The sequence below is a fragment of the Alosa sapidissima genome, chromosome 17 (assembly GCF_018492685.1).
Source record: "Alosa sapidissima isolate fAloSap1 chromosome 17, fAloSap1.pri, whole genome shotgun sequence".
Lineage (NCBI taxonomy): Eukaryota > Metazoa > Chordata > Actinopteri > Clupeiformes > Clupeidae > Alosa > Alosa sapidissima.
In genome coordinates this window covers 505,829-532,853 of record NC_055973.1, presented here as the reverse complement: position 1 = coordinate 532,853, position 27,025 = coordinate 505,829, and the positions used below count along the sequence as shown (strand labels likewise).

At 42.1% G+C, this 27,025-nt stretch overlaps 1 protein-coding gene across 1 annotated transcript in view; it reads left to right on the top strand.

Moving 5' to 3' along the window:
- The first annotated feature begins 2,757 nt into the window (after positions 1-2,757).
- si:dkey-12l12.1 overlaps positions 2,758-27,025 on the top strand; it is a 72,024-nt gene continuing 47,756 nt past the window's right edge. The window contains exons 1-3 of the mRNA XM_042068088.1: positions 2,758-2,913; positions 17,640-17,717; positions 17,821-17,931. Of these exons, the coding sequence (XP_041924022.1) occupies positions 2,797-2,913; positions 17,640-17,717; positions 17,821-17,931 (306 nt within the window). The 5' untranslated portion in view covers positions 2,758-2,796. The remainder of the gene's footprint in view (positions 2,914-17,639; positions 17,718-17,820; positions 17,932-27,025) is intronic.

Genomic DNA, 27,025 nt, shown 5'->3' with positions numbered 1-27,025 from the left:
TAGCAGCACTGTAATTGTATCTTTCGACTGTCATTTGTTGCACGTGCTACAAAAATCATTCTGTGCAATGAAAGATTTACCAATGTTACACCAGTCTGATACAGTTTTGCCTATACATGCGTGAGACTGAGACGCCAGTTTATTTTGTTTTAAGTGCGTGCAGGGTATCGGAGGGGAATCGATGTGCTTTGATTCCAGCTTGGTAGTTATAGTCTGTGAAATTAAAAAGCACTTGTGTGTGAAGTATCCAAACAATGACACCTTCATTTCATTATGGCTGCTTTAGCAACACACCTTAAGCTACTGTGTAGTGGGTGAAGTGACTACTTCATTCGCGCTTTCCTTGACTCATGGAGCTGCGTGAATTTTATTACAACTTTTCGCCACGATATGGCAGTTTAAGTCCGCCTGATACTGTAAGGCGTAAGCCATTGGTTTCCAAAGGAGATTTTATTTGTGTCGCCAGCATAGCCTATTGACAATTTATGTTGTAAATAGGCCTACCTTATAAGCCTACCTGTAGCTTAGGGAAGCTAACAGCTTTCTATTAGGATCTAGTTTGTTAGTTACAGTTTTGTCATAACTCCCTGATGCATTTTTGCATTTAGAATAGCCAGAGCGCGGATATCTCAATCGGAATTAAACAATTAAATGAAACAATATCGGGTGCCTATGGACTAGGCTGGGTGAACCCAGCCTGATCTGCCCGCTATTTATTTTTTGATTTCTTAAAAGATTGAGCTTGGTCTGGTGAAAGCCAGACTAGCCATGGCCCTTAGTTACACAATGCAAGGGAACATGAATCAGCCTATATTTGCACGAACAATAACGGACAACAGCTCTTCAACTTTGGCCCGTTAAAATGTGTATGAACAGTCTAGCGACGCATTTCATCAAAGCCCATTTGGACATGTCAGTTATTTGCACCACTGGTTAGATGTAAAACAGCATTTCGTTTCAGACTACTGTTACTTAATTTGTGCATTAACAATAATGTTTCAGACTACTGTTACTTAATTTGTGCATTGACAATAAAGTATTACATGAACTAAAGATGACTAAAATCTTATGTAGAAGAAGAAACATTCACAAAAAATGACCTTTGTTTTTGATAGCTGTTGAAAACGGCATGGAACTGACAGAGATGTTTTTGTTTATAAATAAATAAATAAATAAATAAATAAATAAATAAAATTATGCTGATACCTTTTGCTTTTCCCAAATACAATGTAGCCTACAGGTGTAAGTGACCTTTCATCAATCCAGTTGCAATGGATGAACTGTGATGAACTGCCCTACTTGTGATTGTTTAGAGATTTTAAAGGTTTTATAACAATGCTACATCTTCTTTGGCTATTCTACAATCTATTCACCTTTTCAGCACCAGTAGGCTACTTTCTGTGCAGCCGCACACACACACTCAGGCATGCCAAACAAGCATACACAAAAGTTTCAAGAGTGGGGGATGGAGTAAAATATGGAGACAAATTGAAGTGTGATTTATTTTCGCGGAACGGATGTAGAGGACTGAGCGGCGGTCATATTTTGGACCGCTATGCGGTACATCTAGTTTTATATAGCTATAATTTAGATACACTTATGGGGTGGTTGCAATTGCGTTTTCTAAAGAATCTCCCGTCTCGATTTTGTACATAAATTCAATGTCAGTTAATTTAATAATAGAATGTTAATAAGTTAATAATAGAATGTTAATTTCCCAACATTCCCGTCACACCGGTGTGACGGTACTCCTTTAAGGGTTAAAGGAATGTTGAGAAATTAACGTTCTAAAGAATATCTGGGTTCATTGAATTCAACATAGAATTTTAGAACCTTCAATTGTTGCGGAACTTAGAATGTTCAAAAACCTACACCTTTAAGTAAGGGATAATGTATAGAACACCGGTCATTATGGGGAAAATAAGTCCCGACAGGGCGAACCGGCATTGTGAAGAGCCGTATAATAAGGGTTAAATAATTTAACCATTTAAACTATAAAACTTTTTAAATGTTCAACTATTCCAACTGTCAGTTGTCATCAACTACAACTCCCCACCAAACTTTTTTCTCTATCTGACCTCCATCTTTTTACTTGGATTAGATTTTAAACAATATTCAACAATATTTTATTCAGCAGCCATTTTTCCATTTTCATGCACTCGTAATTCCCAGGAATTACATTCTCTAGTTTGGCATACTTGCTTGGCCTGAAATGATGAGAAAAAGTAGAAACACATAGGGTGTGTCTATGTAAATACGATACCAATAAGGCTGTAACAGAAACATTTCAAGAATTCCATGAGTTTCGGTACATAGGCTACTGTATCATATCAAGCAACAAAAAAGACAAACACAAGTGTTGGAATGGTTAGATTTAAAGGCATGGATTATTTATTTTACTGTTCAGAAATTCTTTTGCTCATTCTATTTTTCTCTTTTGTCTGTGGTTTTTGGTGGTTTTACAAAAGGGAGAATGCTCTCTGACATGGCTGAAAAGAACCACAGTTTTCTGGCATGAAGAGACTTTATATATGCAGCTAAAGACAGCCTTGGATTGTAGACTAGTATATACATAATACATAACACATTTTAGCCTCCTTATATACTGTACATTTCCACTGAGTATGTGTATACATGGAGTTTTCTTCATATAGTTTGAGTCATGTAAACTACTGGTTTTGTTATGAGTAGCTGAGTTTGCCATTGCATGGTACTTCCCCATCTGGTTTCCATTAAGCTGTGGGTATAAAATGGATTCCTGGTTGCTGTGATCACACAGACACTCAAAGCTACAGTATGGAAGTTGCAATCTGGATCTGTTTGTTCTGCTTGCAAGGCTGCCTACTTGCAGATGGGCAGAACTGCGTAGATGTGAACAGGGATGGCACCAAAGATCAGGATATCATGTCACAAGTAAGAGGCCTTTATTAGTTGTTTAATGGTATTATTAAGTCTCTGGTTATGCCACTTCTGCGTTGAAATTAGTTGTTTATATCATGGCTCAGTGGACATTAACCAAATGTACATGGCAAAGTGTTAACTTTGATATAAATTCTGATTCTGTGATAAAAATTATAGCTAATTATACTGTTGAGAATTTATTGTTTTGCAATGTTGTAGTTTCTCTGTTGTGAAGAAGACACATGTGACGGGCAGGAGGATGGAAAATTCCATTAAATGTTTCTACGAATGCGTCACAATTGCTTCATGCCAAGCTTCAAGCCCTAAAGGCTATGCTGTAGAATAGCAAATAGAATATTTATACTATATTTAGATTATGAAAAATCCTAATCCCAACTTGTCTCTGTTGGAAGTCTAAAAAAATAAGACTTATTAGGTATTTTCAGGCCTCTTGGTGAAAAGTGATGTGAATGAATAAATAAATGTATTAAATGTATCATACCAGAGTCTATTGTAAAGCAATTTCTTAAGTTTAAATGAACCCTTGTGCTTGGTAGAAATTAATAGTTAATTATCTTTTTCCATTTTGTTCCATGTTTATGTTATGACACATTTATCCAAATAAAATAATAATAATGATAATAATAATAATAATAATAAAATGTTACATTTTATTAAAACAGAGGGTAATCCAGTTTACAACTAGGCTTCCTGTTGCTTTAGATCATTTCAGTAGGTGAAATAAAAATACAAAAGAACAAAGAAATTGTAGAAATCACCGTTGCAAGAGACAAAATAAAATACGACATAACAAAATAAAGGGCACAATAAACATTACAAATTTTGCTTTTACTTCAGTTTTTTTACATAAAGGTAGCCTAGGTGCCAGAGGAAAACAAAATGTAGAAATTAAAATCTCCCAAAAAGAAAAGGTGAAAGGGAAACCCTGAAGAAAACCTCTCCAGTAGCCTAAATCTCTACTATTGTGTTACATGCTCCAAATGTAAAGCAATTTGAGCTGCATTCTGTGTATGAAAGGTGCTATACAAATAAAGCTTATGTATATGTATAGGGTTAAACAGTTTGCGATTAAACAAAAGTGTGTGCTTTAATCAAAACACCAGGTCACCTACTGAACAATGATAAGACAGTTCTCAGTGCAGATATGTGACAGCAGCAGTGGTGGAGGAAGTATTGAAACTCAGTACTTAAGTAAAAGTACACAGATAAATATTTACTTTAGTAAAAGTACCACAATGACAACCCTACTTAAGTAAAAGTAAAAAGTACCTGTTTTTAAATGTACTTTAAGTATTAAAAGTAAAAGTATTTGCATAATGATTTATTCTCTTAATATCTATATTCTAAAAAAAATCTGTATGGGCTGTGGCATTTTAATTAAGCTAGTTTTAGGTTATAGCCTACTCGACTAGATAGTTTTAAGCTAATGCAATTGTGCTTAGCCTACCATCTGTGGCCCAGTTTACATTCTGACCTACAATTCTAGAGACTAATTCTGGTTATCTATAGGGTGATCTGCTGAGTAAAATATCATTAAGCAAAACACGAGAGCCTAAAGTTTAACGGGTAGACAAGGGAAACGTCGGGTGGATCGTAATGCCAATTCTGCTGATTGAACAGAAAAATTGCTGAGAAAGGCGTCTTTATGATTAGGTTCAGTTTCACTTGCGCAGACGCACATAGACATTGAATGAGCGCTCACATTACCCCAATTGTAGGCTATGCCTCTTTATTTGATCACACACAATTAAGAAATATTTCCTAATCTGGAAAATGTTAAGTTTTTTTCGGCCAGCGGTTCTATAATAGTCTACCATTCATTTGTGCCGCAAATTATCAGACGTGTGACAGAAGCATGGGCATAGCCTGTAACTTCGCTGATCTGCGGATAGCAATCTCATCGGAGAGGAGGCCCTAATGCTGCAGATAACAAACAGAGAAAGGCACAGAACACAGTTGCATGTCCAGTGTAGCCATGGGTCTGGTGAATATAGCCTACCGAATGCAGATGGCTACAAGCTCACGCTTTGCCTGGTCTAGACTAAGCTTATGTTTCAAAGATTTAGAAGCTGGGCACGTAGCGCTCCAGAATCTTTGGTAGCAACCCCGCCCCCTGGTAAAACAAACGTGTTTGTCAGAGAGAAAAAAAACTGATCATAAAATGTATCGTAAAAAGGAACGATGGTGTTGTAGAAATGTAGCAGAGTAAAAGTACAGATAATTGCTGTAAAAGTCAAAAGTATGCACTATAAATTCTACTTAAGTAAAGTACAAATACGTGGAAAATTACAATTACAGAAAATTAAGTACAGTAACGAAGTATTTGTACTTCGTTACATTCCACCACTGGACAGCGGAGCTCAGTGTGTAGGTAGGCCTAAAGTCGAGACCAACAATTAGAGCAAGGCAATCAAGGCATACGAGCATGATTAAATGTTCAGCAGCTTTGCTACAGTGTCCTCTGCTGAACAATGATAAAACAGCTTGTAACGGAAGGTGATCACAGAGCATGGTTTGGATAGCCTGGCTAGCGCCACCACTTCTCAATGAGACGTGGTCTGGGAACCAAACGTTCATTTTCTCGTATTTGAAAAAAATGCCCAGATCCGTTTATTGGGTGCCACGGATGTCTATCAAATGCGTCTGTGCATACCTCATCATCCTTATGCTTTCCCACCTGTTCTGTGATTGGTTCCCTATCTCAGGCGAAAATTTGCTCCATGGTCTCCAGGCTGCCATAGCAGCGTGAATCAAATCGCGCGCAAGGCAGCATGGGAACACCCAGGCTATGGTTTGGACATTTGCAGGGCCACATCACTGTAAAAACTGCTTATGTAACTCTGGGCCCTATCTTGATGGTCCAATCCAAAATTGCTATCTTGACGGTGTGATAAGTTCACCAGGGGCTAGGCGGATTGTTCAAAACGGTTGTTGTTAGTCATGGGTGTGTTTTGGGTGTAAAATCCATTAAACCAATAAGAGTGACATCTATCATTGCCTTTAAGAGCAACGAGTGCATGATGCATATGAGCACATCTCTGCAGGAGGAATCTGCTTGCATATGAGACCATGTATGCAACACCACCTGAACGTGCAGTGTTTTTTTTGTTGTTAAAATGTGTTTTTCGGAATGTTTATCGCATGAAACTACGTCGGAACGCATGTACAGCCGACAGCAACTGTTGCAGATACGGGAGGAAAACAACAGTATCGATGTTTTGGACATAAAAACAGAGATGCTGGCTGAACTGGGAATACTTCGCCTGCCTACCACAACAACGGACCCGTCTGCTTCACCTGGCCGGCGTCACCGCAAGCCGTGTGCCAGGACAAGGAAGAGAGGCAAGCGAGCTGGCGTCGGAACAAGGCTAGCAGCCAACCCAACTCGCCCAGCAATACCATCCATATTCCTGGCAAACGTAAGATCACTGGACAATAAGATGGACGACATTCGGTTGCTAAGATCAGCAAACAAGACAGTGAGTAACTGCTGCGTGACTGTTATCACTGAATCATGGCTCAACGATAACATCCCCGACTCTGCTATACACCTGGAGCAGCTAACGTGCTATCGAGCAGACCGAGCCCTAGCAGACAAAAGACGTGGTGGAGGAGTTTGTGTTTACACACATGATGCTTGGTGCCGAGACGCTACGGTAGTACACAGACACTGCTCTCCACTGGCGGAGTTTATGATTATTAAGTGCCGACCCTTCTACCTCCCCAGGGAATTCACCGCGATTCTGCTGGTCGCGGTGTACATCCCCCCCAGCAACAAAAACAGTGACAGGAGCATGGCACTGAATGAGCTGTATCGGGCCGTCAGTGAACAACAAAGTGAACACCCGGATGCCTTCACAATCATCGCTGGAGACTTCAATCACGCCAATCTCAAAACTGTACTACCAAAATTTCACCAACATGTAAACTTCCCAACAAGAGGACAAAACACCCTGGACCTTGTTTACACCCCACAGAAAGAAGCCTACAAAGCCAAACCCCTCCCCCATATCGGGCAATCAGACCACATTAGCATCCTACTAATGCCCCGATACAGACAAAGAGCAAAAGTCACCAAACCGGTTCTGAAGGAGGTGAGAATGTGGCCGGAGGGGGCCGTCTCACAACTTCAGGACTGCTTTGAAACAACAGACTGGGATATCTTCAAAACAGCTGCCACCCACAACAACCACATTGACATTGAGGAATACACAGACACTGTGACCTCCTACATCACCAAATGCATCGATGATGTTACAGAAATAAAACACATCACCACTCGGGCCAACCAGAAGCCATGGCTGACAGGAGACGTCCACAGACTGCTGAGGGCCAGAGACAAAGCCTTCAGAGCTGGAGATGTAGCTGGCCTAAGAACAGCGAGGGCTAACCTGTCCCAGGGCATCAGGAAGGCAAAAAAGGATTACACAGACAAAATAACAACACACTTCAAAGACAGCAGAGATGCACAGAGCCTATGGCAGGGCATACAGGCCATCACTGACTACAAGCCTGCGCCACGTAGCTGTGAGAACAACACCTCTCTGCTAAATGACCTGAACAGTTTTTTCGCCCGTTTTGAAGCACAAAATGACACTCACCCACAGAAAACCCCACCTCCCCCCCACGACCAACCCCTGTACCTGTCCTCTGCCAGCGTGAAGAGGACACTAGCCACCATTAACCCACGCAAAGCAGCAGGCCCAGACAACATACCAGGACGAGTGTTGAAGGACTGTGCAGAAGAGCTGAAGGATGTTCTTACAGACATTTTCAACACCTCTCTGGAGCAAGCAATCATCCCATCACTTTTCAAAACTGCCACCATCATACCCGTGCCAAAGAAATCATCACCATCATGCTTCAATGACTACCGTCCTGTAGCACTCTCGCCCATAATCATGAAGTGCTTCGAACGGCTAGTCATGTCACACATCAAAGCCACCCTACCCCCTACCCTGGACCCCTTCCAGTTTGCATACCGAGCCAAACGATCCACAGAGGATGCAATCTGCTCTGCCCTCCATCCAGCCCTCACCCACTTAGACAATAAAGACTCATATGTGAGAATGCTGTTCATAGACTTCAGTTCAGCATTCAATACCATAATACCACAACAACTCATCAGCAAACTGGACAAGCTAGGATTCAGTACCTCCCTCTGCAACTGGCTGCTGGATTTCCTGTTGCAGAGACCACAAGCAGTACGTGTCGGGAACAACACCTCAAGCACTCTGACCCTGAGCACGGGGGCCCCTCAAGGGTGTGTGCTCAGCCCCCTGCTCTTCACACTGCTAACACATGACTGTACAACCACTCACAGCTCCAACCATCTGGTGAAGTTTGCGGACGACACAACACTGGTGGGCCTCATCACTAAGGGCGATGAGGCTCACTACAGAGAAGAAGTAGACCTGCTGGCTAAATGGTGCAAAGACAACAACCTCCTGCTAAATGTCAGCAAGACCAAGGAGATTGTTGTCAACTTTCAGAGAGGCCACAAACAACTGCCACCACTGTCCATCGACGGAGATGCTGTGGAGAGAGTGAGCAGCACAAAATTTCTGGGGGTGCACATCAGCGACGACCTCTCCTGGACCACCAACACAGCATCACTGGCAAAGAAAGCCCAGCAGCGCCTCTACTTCTTGCGCAAATTGAAGAAGGCAAGTGCCACGCCTCCTGTCATGACTACATTCTACAGAGGGACCATCGAGAGCATCGTCTCCAGCAGCATCACAGTGTGGGGCGGAAGCTGCACAGATCAGAACAGGAAGACCCTCCAGCGCACTGTTAACACAGCTAAGAGGATCATTGGAGCACCACTCCCCTCCCTGCAGGACATTTACACCACCCGCCTCACCCGCAAAGCACTAATGATTGTCAAGGATACAACCCACCCTGCACACGAACTGTTCAGCCTCCTGCCCTCTGGAAAGCGGTACAGGAGCCTCCGCTCCCGCACCACCAGACTGGCAAGTAGCTTCATCCACCAAGCAATCAGGATGCTGAACACTCTACCCACTCTCCCATCACTGACAGCCCCCCCCACCCACCAGCCAACCAGGAACCTAGGAAACTAGGATCCTGTCTACCAAACCCCCCCCCCCCCCCCCCCAGTTACTTCATGTAACTGTTAAGACTATAGAAATATACAACACAACTACCTCTATTTTTTTAATATATGTCCTATATTTCTATTTTGATACATACATGTTCTATATTTCAGTCTTGCACTTTAATTTAATGTTTATTGTCTATGGCTATGTCCATAGTATGTCTATGTCTGTATTTAAAGCATGTCTATGTCTGCATGGGAAAGTAAGAAACGAAATTTCAATTCTTTGTATGACCAGTGCATGTAAAGAAATTGACAATAAAAGCCGACTTGACTTGACTTGACAAGATTCCACTTAACCTTGCTTTACTAAAATGTGTGTGTGACAAATAGAGTATAGCCTACATTCATCTGCACTCGCCTTTTATTTGAACTAATTGGCACCGCGGTGAAGTTAATTTGACCGGTTTCAACCAGTCAAATATCCAACCTGAAACTTCACCATGGTCTCGATAGGCAACAACAAAACAAAGTCTTACACTTAACTAATTACTTTCACTATTGACTGACAAGGGGTTACAACATAGCCTGAAAAAAGCAACACTTACCCCAATAATATTCAAATGACTGAACAAAAATCCTAAGATGTCTTACAAAATACACTGCAAAAACTGCTTATCTAATCAAATCTAACCAAGCGTTATTAATCTTATATCAAGATAAAAAAAAAAATTCTTGTTGGTATGTTTTCAGTATAAAGAGACTTACTAAGTGCTTTCTCATAAAATCATTTGACTTCATTTAAGAGGAGTTTGACTTCTTTTTAAGACGTATCATCCTGAAAACAAAAGTGCGTTTAGCAAATTTGTCCTAAAAACAAGCAAATTTGTCTGCAAATACATTGAGTAAATTTGTTTTGATAAGACTTAAAAAGTCTTCTTAAATTAGGTCAAAAGGATCTTGAGAGAGCGCTAGGTAAGTCTCTTCATACTAAAAACAATAAAGGATTTTTTTATCTTAATATAAGATTAATAACACTTAGTCAGATTTAATTTGTTGCAGTGCGACTGTCTTTAGTTGACAGTAGCAACAATTTTCAATTTTCACACATCATAAATACTCAAATAATATCTGTAAAAACACTATCTGATATAATGAAGTAAATGAAGATGTGATTTATACACTCACAATTCAAGATCAGGATTAGCCTGGCTAGCGCCACCACTTCTCAATGAGACGTGGTCTGGGAACCAAGCGTTCATTTTCTCGTATTTGAAAAAAATGCCCAGATCCGTTTATTGGGTGCCACGGATGTCTATCAAATGCGTCTGTGCATAGCTCATCATCGTTTTGCTTTCCCCCCTGTTCTGTGATTGGTTCCCTATCTCAGGCGAAAATTTGCTCCATGGTCTCCAGGCTGCCTTAGCAGCGTGAATCAAATCGCGCGCAAGGCAGCATGGGAACACCCAGGCTAGATCAGGATCCCTTCCATCGAGAAAATCCTCCTCAGCCTGTGAGCCCACAGAGACCTGGTTTTCAGCTTTGGACGACTCTTCCACATCAGACATTAAGATATAGGCCACTATTTTGCACCCTGTGGCGCAAGGCATAAAACTCGTTTTCCACCCGGCGCAAAGTTTATTTTCTTATTTTGCACGTCTATTTTTTAAACAATGCGCCCAGGGGTGTGGTAATTAACAACCTAGGGAGTGGCCTAGCGCATTGTCTAAAAATCGCTATTGTACACCACCTAAAACGCATTACGCCACTGACCAAGAGAAACCAGGTCAGAAGTCTATGGCGAGTTGTTTATATGTTATTTTAAGAGTGCATTGTCAACAGTCATATTGGCGGGTGCACAATGCATCATATCATCCCTGAATGCGCACCAGCGCACGTCCATGCAAAACATTACAAATTGCACGATTACAACGGGAAACATAGTTAGAATAAAGATATTACGAAATACTGTACATCTCATGATGAGTAGTTATTCACCATCATTTGCAAAAGTGATTAGGGGAGAGGCGAGAGACACGTATGGAGCACAGCTGAAGACGCACTGTCACGAGATATAAGTAACTCCTCTGCAGGATAAACGTTGTTTTCAGGCCTGATAACGCTCCGGCGCCACGTCGGATTTCCGGCGTACCGACGTGTATGCAGGGGGAAAAATCAGGTTCGCGTTTGCGTGTTCTCACGTGTAAATTTCTTTTGTGTTTCCCATACACTACGAATGTGTTTCCCACACTGGCAATGCAAAACGTAGCCAAAGTCATAGAGTGCAACTTTATTAAGCCAGGGGACACCAAACTAGTAAAGGTATAAGGATAAAGGTATAAAGAATAAATGGCATTGGTCTTGGATAGATAAGGTGGGTAGAGACGAAAAGCCCTTTGGAAGTTGGTGTCAAAAACTCCGGCAACCAGGAGCATGTTTCTGCACTATGTGCGCAAGGAAAATATTATATGGAACTAGAGGGTAAAAGTGCTGCCATGGCACGAGTTAGACCCTAGTTAGACCCTAGTCATCAAGCAGCTGTCCTAGCAATTAAACTCACCTCACGTACATTGGGTACCACTTGGAATTGTCTGGCTTCACGCGTGAAGCACGCGTCTTTTATTTAGATTTCCCCAGTGAAGCTGCAATGACCCAAACAACCATCAGGTGGCACTTGTGAGCAGGGTTAGGAACGTCAGCTGTTGCCGCTTTGAGTAGATCGGGCCCAGAAAATCAAGCCCGACCCTACTCGAGCCCGTGCACGTTGTGCCCAACCCGACCCGGCCCGACACATTAACTGTAATTATGAGCCCGAGCCCGGTTAACCCATTTAAGCCCAAATTTTTCCCAGACATGCAAATATGCAAATCATGTGTTATTAGCAACCCTTTGAAGTAATCAATAATTATTATTTTTTTTAAATGTAGAAAAGTAGATGAAAAAGTGAGTTCGTATACTCAATTAAAGGTTGCTCAAATTGCTTTTTTGTTCAAATAAAGGTATTCTGACAGGACTTTTCAAACTGATATGAACACTGAGACCAATGGCAATAATAAATATGAAAAATATGTAAACATTGTTTATTTACCAGGAGCTTCGGCTCGTTAAAATAGAACCCTGAATGTGTATGTCTGTGCATGCGTGTGTGTCTGCATGTAGTTGTGAGAGTTAGTGTATATGGTCTGTGCACACATTTAAAAGACACACATTTAAAAACCTTTTATTTGGGAGCTGTGAGGCCGTCATCCTCTTCTCAAGGTGCAACCAGGAAGTAAACAGGTCATGTGACAATTTACTCAAAACATTTGACACTGCACACATTTCATTGAAACACTCTATTGTTTCAATATTTACTGAAAGAGTATTGGGATATTCCCCAGTTACAGTTTTAGAGGCTTATAAGTACATTTTTTTTTTTCGGTCACAATTGTGACCGATGGGGTGAAATGGGTTCCCAACATTTAATTAATACGTGGGCCATTATAACTGATGTTCTCAACTACAATTCCGAGTTGTAAGGTGCACCAGACCGAGTAACCAGGGGTGCAGGTGCGCTGGAAGATGTTTCATGCGAGGGGGGCTGAGGGCTGGGTTGGAAAATAAGTGATGTCATTATGTTGTGGCTGACGTTTTCAACATTGTAGGCCTACATTGTCGCCACCAACTGTCATTTAAAATGCATCGAAACAAAGCATGAAAAATTCATACTTTATTTAAGTAGCTTGAACACTCACTACATTAGGCATAAGAGTGTTAGCTAACACTGTCCATTGATGTTCACTTCATCAATCATCAATCACGTAAAATGAGAGGCCAAGTCACAAGTCAAACTCAACATCAACATGAACAAAGACAGGCTTAAGGTTAAAAAAACACAGTGACCATTCATCATCTACGATAATAGCTTGACATAAGCTAACATGGTCAACAAGACAATGGGTTAACAATTAAAAACTTGTATTGACCGTTTATGCAGCATAGCTGAGACACCCAATCGTCAGCCTGGCACACCTAAAATATTTCCCACCTAATATACTTTCACGCTTACTTATCATTATAACCTGCCAAACCAACCATAAGCTTACCCTAGCAAGCTGTGATACAATTGTTTCCATGTTTAAATCCAAAAACTTTAATAATAAGCTTTATTTGTATAGCACCTTTCATACACAGAATGCAGCTCAAAGTGCTTTACATTTGAAACATTTAACACAATAATACAGAAGAAAATAGTATCGTAAAACCACCAATTACCAACCCTTTTGTTCGAAAATTCTAAAACAACAATATGTTTTAATACTTCAAAATAACATTTGATAAATGAACCTTACATTTTTCAGTAACCATAGGTGTGTAGATTTGAACAAAATCTAGTTTGGTTCTTACCGGGGCTTTTACTGCCTGAAATATCAGATTTTGATTACTACGCTTGGAGTGCTGGGCTGGTGGGTACCTATTTCCAACCTTACTCACGGCCGAAAATTCTTGCCGCAAATCAAAATTCCACTGGAGCTCCAAGCGGATTTGTAAACACAGCCTTAGGGTACGTTCAGACTAAGCGTCGTCGGCTTCTTTTAAAACGTGACCGCAACCGTCTTTTTCTGCAGCTCAGAAGTTGAGAAATATTCAACTTCTAGCGGAAAAACGCCATACGTCATGCTGTCTTTTTTACAGCTGACTAATTACAAGCGGATTACCAAGACCTGTGGTTTCCCATGACAACAAGTAAAAAATGGAGAAGGTGACAGAACACCGGTCGAGACATGACTTCACAACTTTACCATAACATACCAAAAGCAATAGCCAACCCCAATTTTTTCTTCCGCGATATTTTGTATCCACACGTAACGTTAGTCGCTTTGTCTCGCAAAAAAACGCTTCCGGCTGCTTTTTGGAACAAGAACGCTGGCAGATATTTTTTCAAACTGAAAAAATGGTCTGCATAACTTCTTTTATCCGAAAAAGGCATTAAGTCTGAATGTACCCTTACAACACTGTTTACAGCTCTTCGATTCACGGTAATATGTAATTTTTGGTACATACTGTAGCTAATTTAGATACACTTATGGTGTGGGTGCTTGTGTTTCTTTAGGAATCCGCCGCCTTGGTTTGTATAGAAATGAATATTAAGTGACACATACACGTAAGAGGTCAGAAATACAGGACGGTTGGTAATAGGTGACGTTCCTATAATAATAATTATACATTTTGAGGCTAATGCAGCAAGTTGTTGCGGTAGTAAATAGGCTTTGCTAATAATCCTACAAACCGCAAGCCCTTGTTGCGAACCCCCACAATATACCAACAATTTCCTGCAAGTTCAGTCATTCCTCTTTTTTATCAACATACCAAGCAATATCAGAAATATTTCAGAAATCAGTGGTGGGTAGTAACATGTTACAAGTAACACAAATGAGAAAAAAGTACTTTCCACGTTCCTTTTTTAAGGCTATAATTTTACTCTTACTCAAGTAAATATTTGAACTAGAATTCTACTCTTTACTCAATTACATTTCCCATTGGGCCTTCATTGACATAACTCAGGGGTCTCCAAAAACTGTGCCCCTGGGCACCATGTAGCCTGCGGGATGCCTTTACGGCGCCCGCAGCGCACTTTCTGAAAATAGCCAACAAGTCGCCTGCAGATCACGCTCTTAAACATCCTCCATTGTGGATTTTTTTAATAGATATTTAATTGTAGACCATACATCTGTAATATTAACTTGATATTGATAGCAAAAAAGGAGTGAGGGTCTGTTTGTTTCAAATGAGTAGCCCTATGATTTTGGATCCTTCAGGTAACCCTCATTCCCTAAAAGGTTGGAGACCCTGGTATAACTAGTAGAATGTATGTTTCAGGAAGGGTTGACAGAATGTAAATTGCTGAATAAATGCAGCAATTATTGTATGGGATTTTGTACATTGCTTAACCAAAATGTAATGATTGGTAGCTTTTTCTAGCCATCATGCCTGCCCCCCCCCCCCCCCCCCCGCCAGCCTGGTTAGTGTTTCATATTGGTAGTTGTGTTCCTACAATGCTTTTGCCTTTTGTCATATCCACAGAGCTGAAGTTAAATTACATGTTTAGTGTAAATTTGTTTGATGGCCTATATTGTTATTGTCTCTCTTCTTTTCCTCTCCCCCTCTACCATTCTCCCTCTCTCTCTCTCTCTCTCCCTCTGTCAGCCTGGTTTGTTTTTCTTTGGCAGTTGTGTTTCAATTTGATTCCTTCAAATGCGCCACTGACTATCAATATACAGGTGTCATTCTGATTTGTTTAAAGGATGTTATGCCGAAAACACACCCATGACTGATTAAGAAACATAAGAGCCGCCTTTTTGCACCAGGCGCCTGATGTTTGATAACAAAACCACCCCGAGTGTGGACTGGACAAACCCCTAAATGTATTTAAGCTATTCACCAGTGACCATGTGTTTTAGATCACCGAAATAGGGCCTGTTATGTCTTTTTCACTGATCCAAGCACATCAATACAAAAATGAAAAGTAACTTGTAATTTGAGTAACTTAATAACAAAGTAATTTTTTGCTTTTATTTACTCGAGTAGGTTTGTCCAATTGGAATATTTACTTTAATCAAGTAGATTTTGAAGGAAGTAATTGTAATTGTACTTGTACTTGAGTATAGATTTTCAGTACTCTACTCACCACTGTCAGAAATACAGCAGTCATGTCCTTAGTAATTGTTGTGATTATATGAATTTATATACAGATGTTTAAGGAACACAGCGACCAGAAAACTGGCAGCCTTAACCCAAGCATGCCATATGACAACAGTGGCAAGGAAAATCTCCCATATTCCTGGAAGAAACCTTGAGCAGAACCCGACTTAATAGGGGGAGCCCATCTGCTTCTGGCTGGCTGCAGCTCTAATAACAGCAGTCAAATGTAGAATAATCTGAAAAAGTAGTCTACAAGATAAGATGAGTTAACTAAAAGCTCTCATTATATAGGTATGTTTTCAGGTCTTTTAAAGATATCCACTGAGCTCGCCTGCTTGATGTACAGAGGCATGGTGTTCCATAGCTTTGGTGCATAATGGTTAAAAGCAGCTTCTCCACTTTGCTTGTGGAGCACTTTGGTTACAATTAAAAACATTGGAAGATCTAAGCTTTGTAAGTAATTAACATGACCTTAAAATCAATTCTATAGGAAACAGGGTGTCATGGTTTTGGGACTATTTGGCGGCCTCTGGTGGTCATTTGTTTTAACACATGCTTTGTTAGCCTTAATTCTATGTTATTCATTTCACCTGTGTCCTGTTATCTCTGTCATGTGACCTGACCATGTGGTATTTAAGCTCTGCTCCTGCCATGCCCTTTGCTTAGTCTTTGTTTGACATTGCTTTGTTACATTGCCTAGCCTTGCTATTGAACTCTGTTTGCGTCACTCTGGTACTTTTGGATTTTCGGACTGTGTCTTGGATTATTCTCTTGGATTGCCCCTGTATGGAATACTGTTAAAGTATCGTTGCAAAGTTGCCTCTGTTTGGATTTTTCTCTCCTTTGTTGGATTTTGTGATCTCCTGTGTGTTTTGGAATATAAGCTTCATGTTGGAATAAAGAAGAGTTATTGTCTACATAGTCTCTGCACTTGAGTCAACCCAACTGCTGATAGCTCATTAGGTAAAGAGTCAGTACTTGAATCCAGAGGCCCGGGTTCAATCCCCGAGCGTGACACAGGGAGCCTAAGGGAACCTGTCTAAGGTCCCCCGGCTTCCATGCTCGGGCCTCCAGCCTAGATGTTGGCTGGGTCGCAGGCACTCTTAGATGCCTGAGGCCCCTCGACACTTCTAGTGAGAAACCCTGACACAAATTGTGTAGTGTGGCGGTTGTTCCATGAGAGCACCCGAATGTGGTCCAAACACAGCTGAGGGCTCTACCAGCACTCTTAAGTAAACACTCCCAGTCCACTCATTGGAGCTGAGAGAGCCAAAGATGGCATCTTGCAACCCAGGAAGATGCCAACGAACGGCCTGTTGTCTCTGTCTGCTCCTTCATAAGAGAAGAGAGGCACAATTAAGCTCACTGGCAGTATTACCTCCAGCGCCTTCTTGCATTAGAGTGGAGAGGTAATGGGCCTCTCTGGTGTGTGCAGGCATTATAAACATTTAATTTCCACTAGACTAGACTGGACTAGAATAATGCATGTTGATGGCCAAAATACAATACACACTCATCTTGGTCATCTTCTGGAAGCACAGGCATGCCACAACCCACACAAGAATGGATTCTTTGGCCTTCCATAGTAGGCAGAAACACTCCTACTTGTTTACAAAGAGCAGTTACGCACATTTTAAAATTAGCTTGAGTTTCTTTTATAGTTTGCTTTCTTTTATATAGGTGAAGCGGGGAGGGGTAGGGGGAGGGGAAAGTGCAACACACAACACAAGTGAAGCGGCTGACACAATTAGCACTGGCACAGACTTGTCATTGAGCAAGTTAACTGGCAACAGCGTCAATACACTACAGGAACATTGTACATCTACCAACACAATGGCTGGAAATGGACATTAATAATAATAATAATATACTTTGCTAAAAATATTTACAAAGGCAAAATGAAATATCATGAAAACACATCATGTTTTGAAAGAAAATGTGCTATGATTCTTATTCATATGCAATCCTTGTCTGTCAGACTCGGCTGAAAAGGGAAAGCAACCTAAGCCAAACTGGAGCTATTTCAGTGAAAGGCATCCCCAACATACTCATACAGGTAAGATGAACAATTAGTAAATATGCTACATGTAAAGAGAAGGCATCTATCTGTAAAGCTACAAAGTGAGTGATTGTGAAATATGCCATTTCTTTTCTTCAAGGGTGACAGATCAAGAAGACATCTGTCTAGTAACAAGAGAAAGCTGAAGCGCAAATCACGTGTTGGCTCCTACTCACTGCTTAGCAACAACAAGCCTGCCTCACCTTTGCAGGTAGGTTACCTAAAGCAAACAAAAAAACACTCTGATTTGTTTCAAATCAGATTTAATAGAGGGAGAGCAGCTTCACAGAAGCTGCTCTCCCTCTATTAGCTTCCCTTCTGACGGCAAATTTGAGGAAAAGTTGGTAAACCATCCTTCTTACCTAATTTGAGGGTGCTGATTCTGAATATTTTGTTTACCAAGCTCAATTCTGAGTTCTAAGCCACATAATCAGCATTTTAACATAAAATAGCTTATTTGCTTATTTTCCCCTAAATTGGGTTGATTTCAAAAGTAATCACTAAAACCAAATAAAAGTGACAGACAGACAGTTTGTCTGTCTGAAGAAGGGTATTCAGCCCGAAACGTCACATGTGGTGATTAAAATCTTTTTTAAAAAGGAGTTCTCAGTGTGCGGACTAACGTCATTTTTTATAACATAGTGAGTCACTCATGTGGTGTTTAATGCATTTCATCACAATAACAAGTTGCACAGATAACCTTCAACTCAGAAAATATCCCACAGTACATATGAACTTAGATAGCGGGAATAAGCCTAATGCAGAACTGCATCTACCGTCAGAAACAACCGACAAGTAAAAAACATTTTACTTCTAGTAACACTGGATTTGGTATGTGTGCTTGCCTCCAGTAGAACTTGATAATGAGCTCTTTTAATATGCCACTGAGCAGCATCACTTGTTGGTGGTAGAGCCTCCGATCCTCAACATCTAGAAAACAGAGTGGCTCAGAGTGTTGTCACAATACCAAAATTATGACTTTGATACAATACCTGCCATAAATATGTTGATACTCGATACTGAAACGATACCAAAATCCTAAAATATCTGGAAAAGAAAGGATGCAGGCCTCCTCCAAGTGTATTGAGTCATTTGTGTTGAATTTGGTACACTTTTGGTCAATTCTGGGTTTTAAACTTCTAAACTTCCTACATAATTATTATTTTTGTAGTCAGTAAAATAGCAGTTTGTGTGTGATTAAGTCCTTTATTGTTTGTTATAGCTCAATTATATTGTGTGGTGTTTTGGCAATAAATTACCTTTAAATAGCCAAAGTAGGCTAAATCAAGGTCAGTGTTCAAATTACTGCATGCAAATCACTTAATGCTATGCAGAAGAGCCTAATCTTTAGGCCATCTGATGTAGGCTACCCTAGGCCTTCCCGTGTTTATGGGATTTCTTTGACAGTTGCAAAGGGAAAAAAGTGAAGATAGTCTTCTTTGCCCCCAGTGTAATTTAATAAGTATGTTTCAACCACTCAGGTCATCATCAGATAGGCCTACACCATTTATCTGTTGCAATATCTATGTGCATTCCTGCATACTTCTTAACTGTGCTGCAGTCAGATGGGTGTCCTAAAGACATAACTGGATCTTGAGCATCTATTACCAGTGTTATATGAGCAGTTTTTGCAGTGATTACTACTGGACATTCCACATTGCTAGACAGCACTTGAGTGAGTATAGACTTATTTCCACTTCACAAATAACCATCGCTATCTGCAATAGCTACAGTACAGGGACATTAATCAGTTCATAGCTAAGGATTTGCCCTAGGTCCACTTCCCTTTCAGCATCAACAGTAATGATGCACTGGAGAATGTTTCTTTTTGTTGCACTTTATGCTATGGATATGGATATAAAGGCTATCTCGTCTAAATTGTTTTGGTGTTTCCAGATAAAACAGCTATTCCCCAACAGATTAACATCCAGCTTGACTCAACTTCACTGACCCCAACTAGATCGGCATGTAACTTGGGCATTGTAATTGATGACCGACATAACTTCTCTGAGCCTGTAGCTTCTATTGCAAAATCATGTCAGTTTATGCTTTACAACATTAGTAAGATTAGACCTTATCTGACACAAGATTCCACACAACTTCTTGTTTAAACCATAGTCATCTCCAAGCTGGACTATTGTAATTCACTATTAGTTGGTGTGATGGATGCAGCCGCATCCTCACACTCACGCTAGTAGCCTACCTGTCGGTAACCCCTCCCCGCTGCACTCACTCACATTTCTTTTGTTTACACATAAGTTTGTACATTTATGCATTTATATTATTGCATTACGCATACATACACTACATACATCCTACATAACATCTCAACATCTACATCACAAAAACATCCGAACATGCCCATGTTAAAACAGTTAAAACCGACACATTTGATTTCGTTACACATTCAAACTTTTTTTTAAAGCATTTTTCTTTGCATTACATGGTCACTAAAATGAGTGCACGTATTTGGTTGATTATGTTCTGTTAAGTATTATTTACGTTATCACTTTCATTAAGTATCATAGTATTAATTTATGTTTGTTTGCTTTACCATGACCGCACCATTCCTGGACCGAGTCTGGTCAACCTTTTGCCTCTGCGTCCCATGCCGACTGCTTAATCCCTCACATATGGTGGCAGCAGTGGGATCTTGCCAGTAGGGGCGCAGTTGGGCATATTTTTTTTTTCCAACCACTTTCTCATTTTATTTTTTCGTGAGTGCCGTCATCCTCCATCATGTCAAGCCGAGGAGGCAGAGGGAGAGGAATGCAGCGCTCAATGATAACAGAGTGACTCGAGCATCAAAGCAGTGCTGAGGAAGAAGAAAGTCCAGGGAATGGCACTGATGAACGGGGGGAGCCAACCTTGAGTGATCTTGCCAGTCTCTTGCGAAGCCATATCGCAACCCAGGATGCCCGGGAAGTCAGACACCTTCAAGAAATGGCTGAGCAGGACAGACAGTTTGATGCACTGAAGCAACAGTTCGGGCTGCTGCGTAAAAGTGTTGATGGGCGACAACAACCATCACAGCCACTAGGGGGAGCCCTAGGTGGACTGATGCAACAGCGCGATGACTGTGAGTCTGAAGAAGAGGTGGAACTGCCCCGTCCTCTGCCACGAGGTCTCTGTACAGGTCGGCACCGGTTTTCTGAGCCTAGGCTGGAGAAGTTGTCTGAGTCAGATGATGTTGAACATTTTCTTATCACCTTTGAGCGGGTTGCTGGGGCTTGCCAGTGGCCTCGTGAGGACTGGACCCTGCACCTCGTACCATTACTGACCGGGAAGACCAGAGGAGCATACGTCCATATGGATGGTGATGAAGCCCTAGACTACAACCGAGTCAAGACTGCCATTCTGCAGAAATATGACATTAATCCAGAAACATATCGTCAAAGGTTCCATTCTCAAGAGGTCGGCCCTGAAGAGAGTCCGAAAGAGCTGTATGTCCGGTTAAAGGAACTCTACGTTAAGTGGGTTCAACCCAGAGGTAAATCTGCAGGAGCGGTTGGTGAAATTATCATTCTCGAACAATATCTGCGAATGTTATCTCCTGAGTTGCAGGTCTGGGTGCGTGAGCCCAGAGACGGCAGCTGGCGCAGCAGAGCTGGCAGATGTTTTCGAGGCAGCAAGGAAGAAGAACCAGCCCTGGGCGTATAACAACTGGAGGACCGCCAGAGAGCCGTGTAGACCTCCTCCCGTTCAACATCCCTCGCGGTACCCCCAGGGGCCGGGTAAGCCTCCCTTGAGGGAAACTTCTGCCTCCTCACCAAGACCCACCAGTCAGGTGCCTGTGTGTTTCCATTGTGGGCAAGAAGGCCATACAAAGCCAATGTGTCCCAAGAGGGCAACATGTGTTGTGTTTCAAAACCTATAATAAAAGCGGAACAGAAAGTTAAGCCTAGTCCGAAAACCATCAATGTGCAGGTGAATGGCAAGCAGTTTCAGGCACTTATTGACTCTGGAAGTGATCAAACACTGGTGCATCAGCGGTGTGTCCCGTGATGTGGTCCAAGGTGCCTACCCCATCCCTATTCGGTGTGTCCATGGCGATGAGAAGCTGTTGTCTACTGCTGATGTCTGTTTGAAGGTACAGGGACAGATGTATCTTCTGACGGTAGGTGTTGCTGACAACCTCCCCTTTTCTGTGGTGTTGGGCCGAGATCTGCCAGTCCTCCCTGATCTGTTGCAGCAGAAGCAGACTTGCAGTGTGGCGGTGACCAGGTCTCAGGCAAAGTGTGGCGAAGAGTCAACATTGTTGGTGAGTGCCTTACCTTTCTATGATGCAGACTTGGAAGATGTACCCGTGCAGACAGAAGAGGCAAGACAAGTTCCATTACACCTTAAGTCGCATGTCTCCTGAATCTCTTTCTCAGCCACCTCTAGGGTTTAAGCTGCCTCTGAATCTCACTGAAATGCAGCAAGCTGATCCGAGTCTGGCGGGCCATCTCCTGAAGGCCAAGGAGCAGGAGGGAACATCTAGGCCTGACCAACGTACTGGGGAGAGATATTTTCTGCAAGCAGGTGTGCTCTACCGCTAGTGTGGGCCATCTGTGCAGTTGGTTGTCCCTCAGGGTGCCCGAGAGACTGTCCTCACCCTGGGTCATTCCATACCTTGGGCTGGGCATCTTGGGAAGCACAAGACTGCAGAACGCATTAAGAGTCATTTCTTTTGGCCAGGGATAGGGGGCGATGTTGCAGTTTTGCAGGAGTTGCCCTCAGTGCCAACGTGCTCCATTGAAGGGTCCACCAAGAGCCCCTCTTCAGCCTCTGCCCGGTCGTCAGTGTCCCTTTTCAGTGGCTGGGGATGGACGTCGTGGGACCTGTGGAGAAAAGTAGAGCTTGTTATCGGTTTATGCTTGTCATTACGGACTACGCAACAAAGTATCCGGAGGTGTTCCCTCTGAAGTCTGTGAAGGCAAGGTATGTGGCCTCCTGTCTGGTCCAATTGTTCTCCAGGGTGGGTTTTCCAAGTGAGATCCTCACCGATCAAGGTACCAACTTCATGTCCACCCTGTTGAAGCAAGTTTACCATCTGCTGGGCATCAAGAGTCTTCGCACAACCCCGTATCATCCACAGACTGATGGGCTAACCGAAAGATTTAACCAAACTCTCAAAAAGATGCTCAGAAAGTTTGTCAATGAGACTGGGTCTGATTGGGACCTATGGTTGCCATATCTGCTCTTTGCTTATCGGGAGGTGCCTCAATAATCCACTGGCTTTTCTCCTTTTGAGTTGTTATATGGCAGGGAGGTGAGGGGGCCTCTGACCCTGCTTAAGGAGCTTTGGAAGAGAAGTCGGGAAGATGAGGTGCCTGTTGATGTTGTTTCCTATGTCCTACAGATGAGAGAGAGACTGGAAAAGATGAGCACCCTGGCCCAGACTCACCTGAATTAAGCACAACGGCAGCAAAAGACGTGGTATGATCGATCGGCTCGCCAGCGGAGTTTCGACCCGGGGCAGAAGGTCTTGATGTTACTGCCTAGCCAGGAAAGCAAGGTGGAGTGGTGAAGTGGCAGGGGTCCTTTGAGGTGGTAAAGAAGCTTGGGCCCACCACCTATGAGATCGCAACTCCAGGGCAAGGCCGGTCGACCAAGGTGTTGCATGTCAATCTCCTTAAAGAGTGGGTCTCCAGACCAGAAGGAAGGGAAGTGCTGCTGATCAAACGAATTAGGAAGAAGGAAGAAGAGGAAATGGATGACCAGTACTTACCTGTGTCTGCTCCTGTGGCCTTAGATCTGGGGCATCTTTCTGAGGAACAGCAGTCCCAGGTGAGAGACTTGTGCACCCCTCTACTCTTCTCTGACAGTCCGGGTAGAACCATCCTTGTTGAACATGACATTGTTTTGAAGTCTGATGCAGTTGTAAGACGCATAAGTTACAGGACCCCAAAGCGACTCCTTGGGGCCCTCAAGAAGGAAGTGGACAACATGCTGTCGGCCGGGATCATCGAGCGTTCCCAGAGTGAATGGTGCCACCCTGTGGTATTAGTTCCAAAGAAGGATGGTAGTGTGAGATTTTGCATTGATTTCCGCTACTTGAATTTGGTGTCTAAGTTTGATTCATATCCAACCCCTAGGATCGACGATCTTATAGAACGTCTAGGTATTTAACAACTATTGATCTCTGTAAGGGATATTGGCAAATACCACTCACCCAGAAGTCCTGTGAGCTGACTGCTTTTAGAACACCTTGGGGTCTCTTCCACTTTACTGTCCTCCCTTTGGGCTTCATGGGGCCCCAGCCTCATTTCAAAGAATGATGGATGAAGTACTGTATGGGTTGTCTAACTTCTCTTCTGCCTATTTAGATGATATAGTCATCTATAGCGCCACCTGGAGGGAGCATCGGGAACATCTGAAAGAAGTCCTGGGTCGTCTTCAAGCTGCAGATCTCACCATCAATGCCTCGAAGTGCGTCTTTGCTCAGGCTGAGACTGAGTATCTGGGGTTCACCATTGGCAACGGTACAGTTAAGCCACAGCTTCAGAAGATACACGCCATTGAAAACTGTCCTTTACCCCAGAGTAGGAAGCAGCTGAGGTCCTTCATCGGCATGGCTGGGTTCTATCAGAGGTTTATACCTCACTTCTCTGCAAGGGCCGCTCCTCTCACAGACCGGGTTGGTGCAAGGTGTCCCAATCGAGTCCAATGGTCGGAGGAGGCCATAACAGCTTTTAATGACATCCGCCAGGCCCTGAGTAAGAGCTCAGTTCTGCGCAGTCCTGACTTTGAACAGACTTTTGTCTTGCAGACTGATGCATCTGAGAGGGGTCTGGGAGCTGCTCTCCTGCAGGGGCCACCAGAGGACCGACATCCTGTAGCCTACATCAGCCGCAAGTTGGTGCCGCGGGAGGTCCGGTACTCGACTGTGGAGAAGGAGGCATTGGCGATAAAGTGGGCCCTGGATTCCTTCAAGTATTATCTCCTTGGGAGACAATTCATCTTGGAGACTGACCATCGATTCCAGTGGTTGATGCGAATGAAGGACACCAATGGGCGGATCACCAGATGGTATCTTGCACTGCAGCCCTACTGCTTCACTGTTGTCCACATTCCGGGGAAGACCAACGTCACAGCTGTCCCGGTCCTGTAGCGAGGTTTCCGAAGGGGGGGAGTATGTGATGGACGCAGCCGCATCCTCACACTCACACTAGTAGCCTACCTGTCGGTAACCCCTCCTCGTTGCACTCACTCACGTTTCTTTTGTTTCTACATAAGTTTGTACATTTATATTATTGCATTACGCATACATACACTACATACATCCTACATAACATCTCAACATCTACATCACAAAAACATCCGAACATGCCCACGTTAAAACAGTTAAAACCGACACATTTGATTTCGTTACACATTCAAACTTTATTAAAATTCTTAGCATTACATGGTCACTAAAATGAGTGCACGCATTTGGTTGATTATGTTCTGTTAAGTATTATTTACGTTATCACTTTCATTAAGTATCATTATATTAATTTATGTTTGTTTGCTTTACCATGACCGCACCATTCCTGGACCGAGTATGGCCAACTTGCCGGGTGCGTCGCGATGTTGTCTCCGGGTGGAACATTGGGTTGTCAAGACGGAGCCAAACGTTCCACTGTCTTAAGAGCGCTCCAGCCAAGTCCACCTTCTAGTTTAGTCATGGGGAAGTTTAGTTTGGATTTGGGATTTTCTGTCTCTTGTTTTGTATTACATAATTTTGTATTTCTTTATTTATTTCATTTAATATAGTTTATTTAATCACATAGAATTATTTGGGTTTCTTTGAGATGGTTTTATTATTTTACAGTCTTAATTGATTTAGCCATTTCCCCTTTGTGTTAATTATGGTTTTGGTCACTAGTATTTAAGTTTGCCCTTTGTCACAGTGTGAGAGACAGTGGTTAGGGTATCTTGTGCTTTGTTTGCTTAAGTTTAGTTCTGTTTAAGTTCCCTAATTTTGAGAAATAAATTCTCTTTTTGGTCAACCTTTTGCCTCCCCGATGCGCAGCGGTGGGGTCTTGTTCCGCCCTGAAGGGACTTATTTTCACAGTAATGACCGGCGTTCTATACATTATCCGGCTTATTATACGGCTACTTGCCAAAACGAAATAATAAACTCCCCACGATATGACTTTAGCCTACATAACCTAGCCTATTTGTTACCGTTCATCGTGGCATTTGCTGAGAAACAAATAGTTCGCAACAACAGACGCTGCTGAACTTGAATCAAACATTCTTTAGAACACAGCTGATCAACCGTCTGCTTTCACGTTTGAATGAAGTTCCAGTCCTTGGGTAGTGATATGAAAGACATTAATCAGAAGCAGAAAACCCGTTGCCATTGACAGCGGTGATTAAATGCTTTGCCGGTGATTTATGTAGATTTAACATAGGCCCAAACGTTGGGAAGGCCCATTCATGTGAATGGAACTTTCTGCAGCACTCTGAAGAGCCGTGTAATAATTCTGAATAATGGGACACCTATGACGTAGATCAGGTTATTAATGGTGGAGGAGTTCTTTGCCTCTGCCTCGTTTATTAATTCCGTATAACGGGACAGCAAGGCAGCCGTTGTCACTTACTATGACATGACATATTCGGATGGCATAAAAATGTCTAGCCTATTGATAGGCCTATATATTTTACTCTATACTCTTTGCTAATGTCACATTGGAGTATCCAATCTGACCTTTTTAATACTCATAAACTTTATACATTTAGGCTTTTTCTGTAGTGAAGACATTGGTTGTTTATCCAAGGCCGTTTATTTTCAAACAACAACAAAAATGTTTTAGGCTACTAAACAGCCTACTGTACAATAGCTAAATAGAACATAGAGCTAGCTAGCTTGCAATTTACAACCTTAGTTCTAGTTTACATGATAGACACATTAATTAGGCCTAATTACGTCTAAGATCAACAATTATAAGGTACACAGCACAATATTTACCTCCTGGTTACATTATTAACCAGTTACCATTATTTCATTTCAAATACATGTTCCTGTTCCAGAACATAAAAAAAGTTCTGATTTGGTTTTTGTTTTCTTTCCATGAATCGGCTCAAAACCTTGGTAACAATGCCTGCAAACATCAAAAATTGTCGTCAGAAGAATGTACATTTATTTACAGCAAAAGTAGGTCTACATACATTGTTACCTGACTGCTGATGTGATAGATAGATAGATAGATAGATAGATAGATATAGATAGATAGATAGATAGATAGATAGATAGATAGATACTTTATTGATCCCCAAGGGGAAATTCAAGGTCTCAGTAGCATACAGACATCACACAGAACATTCACTAACAG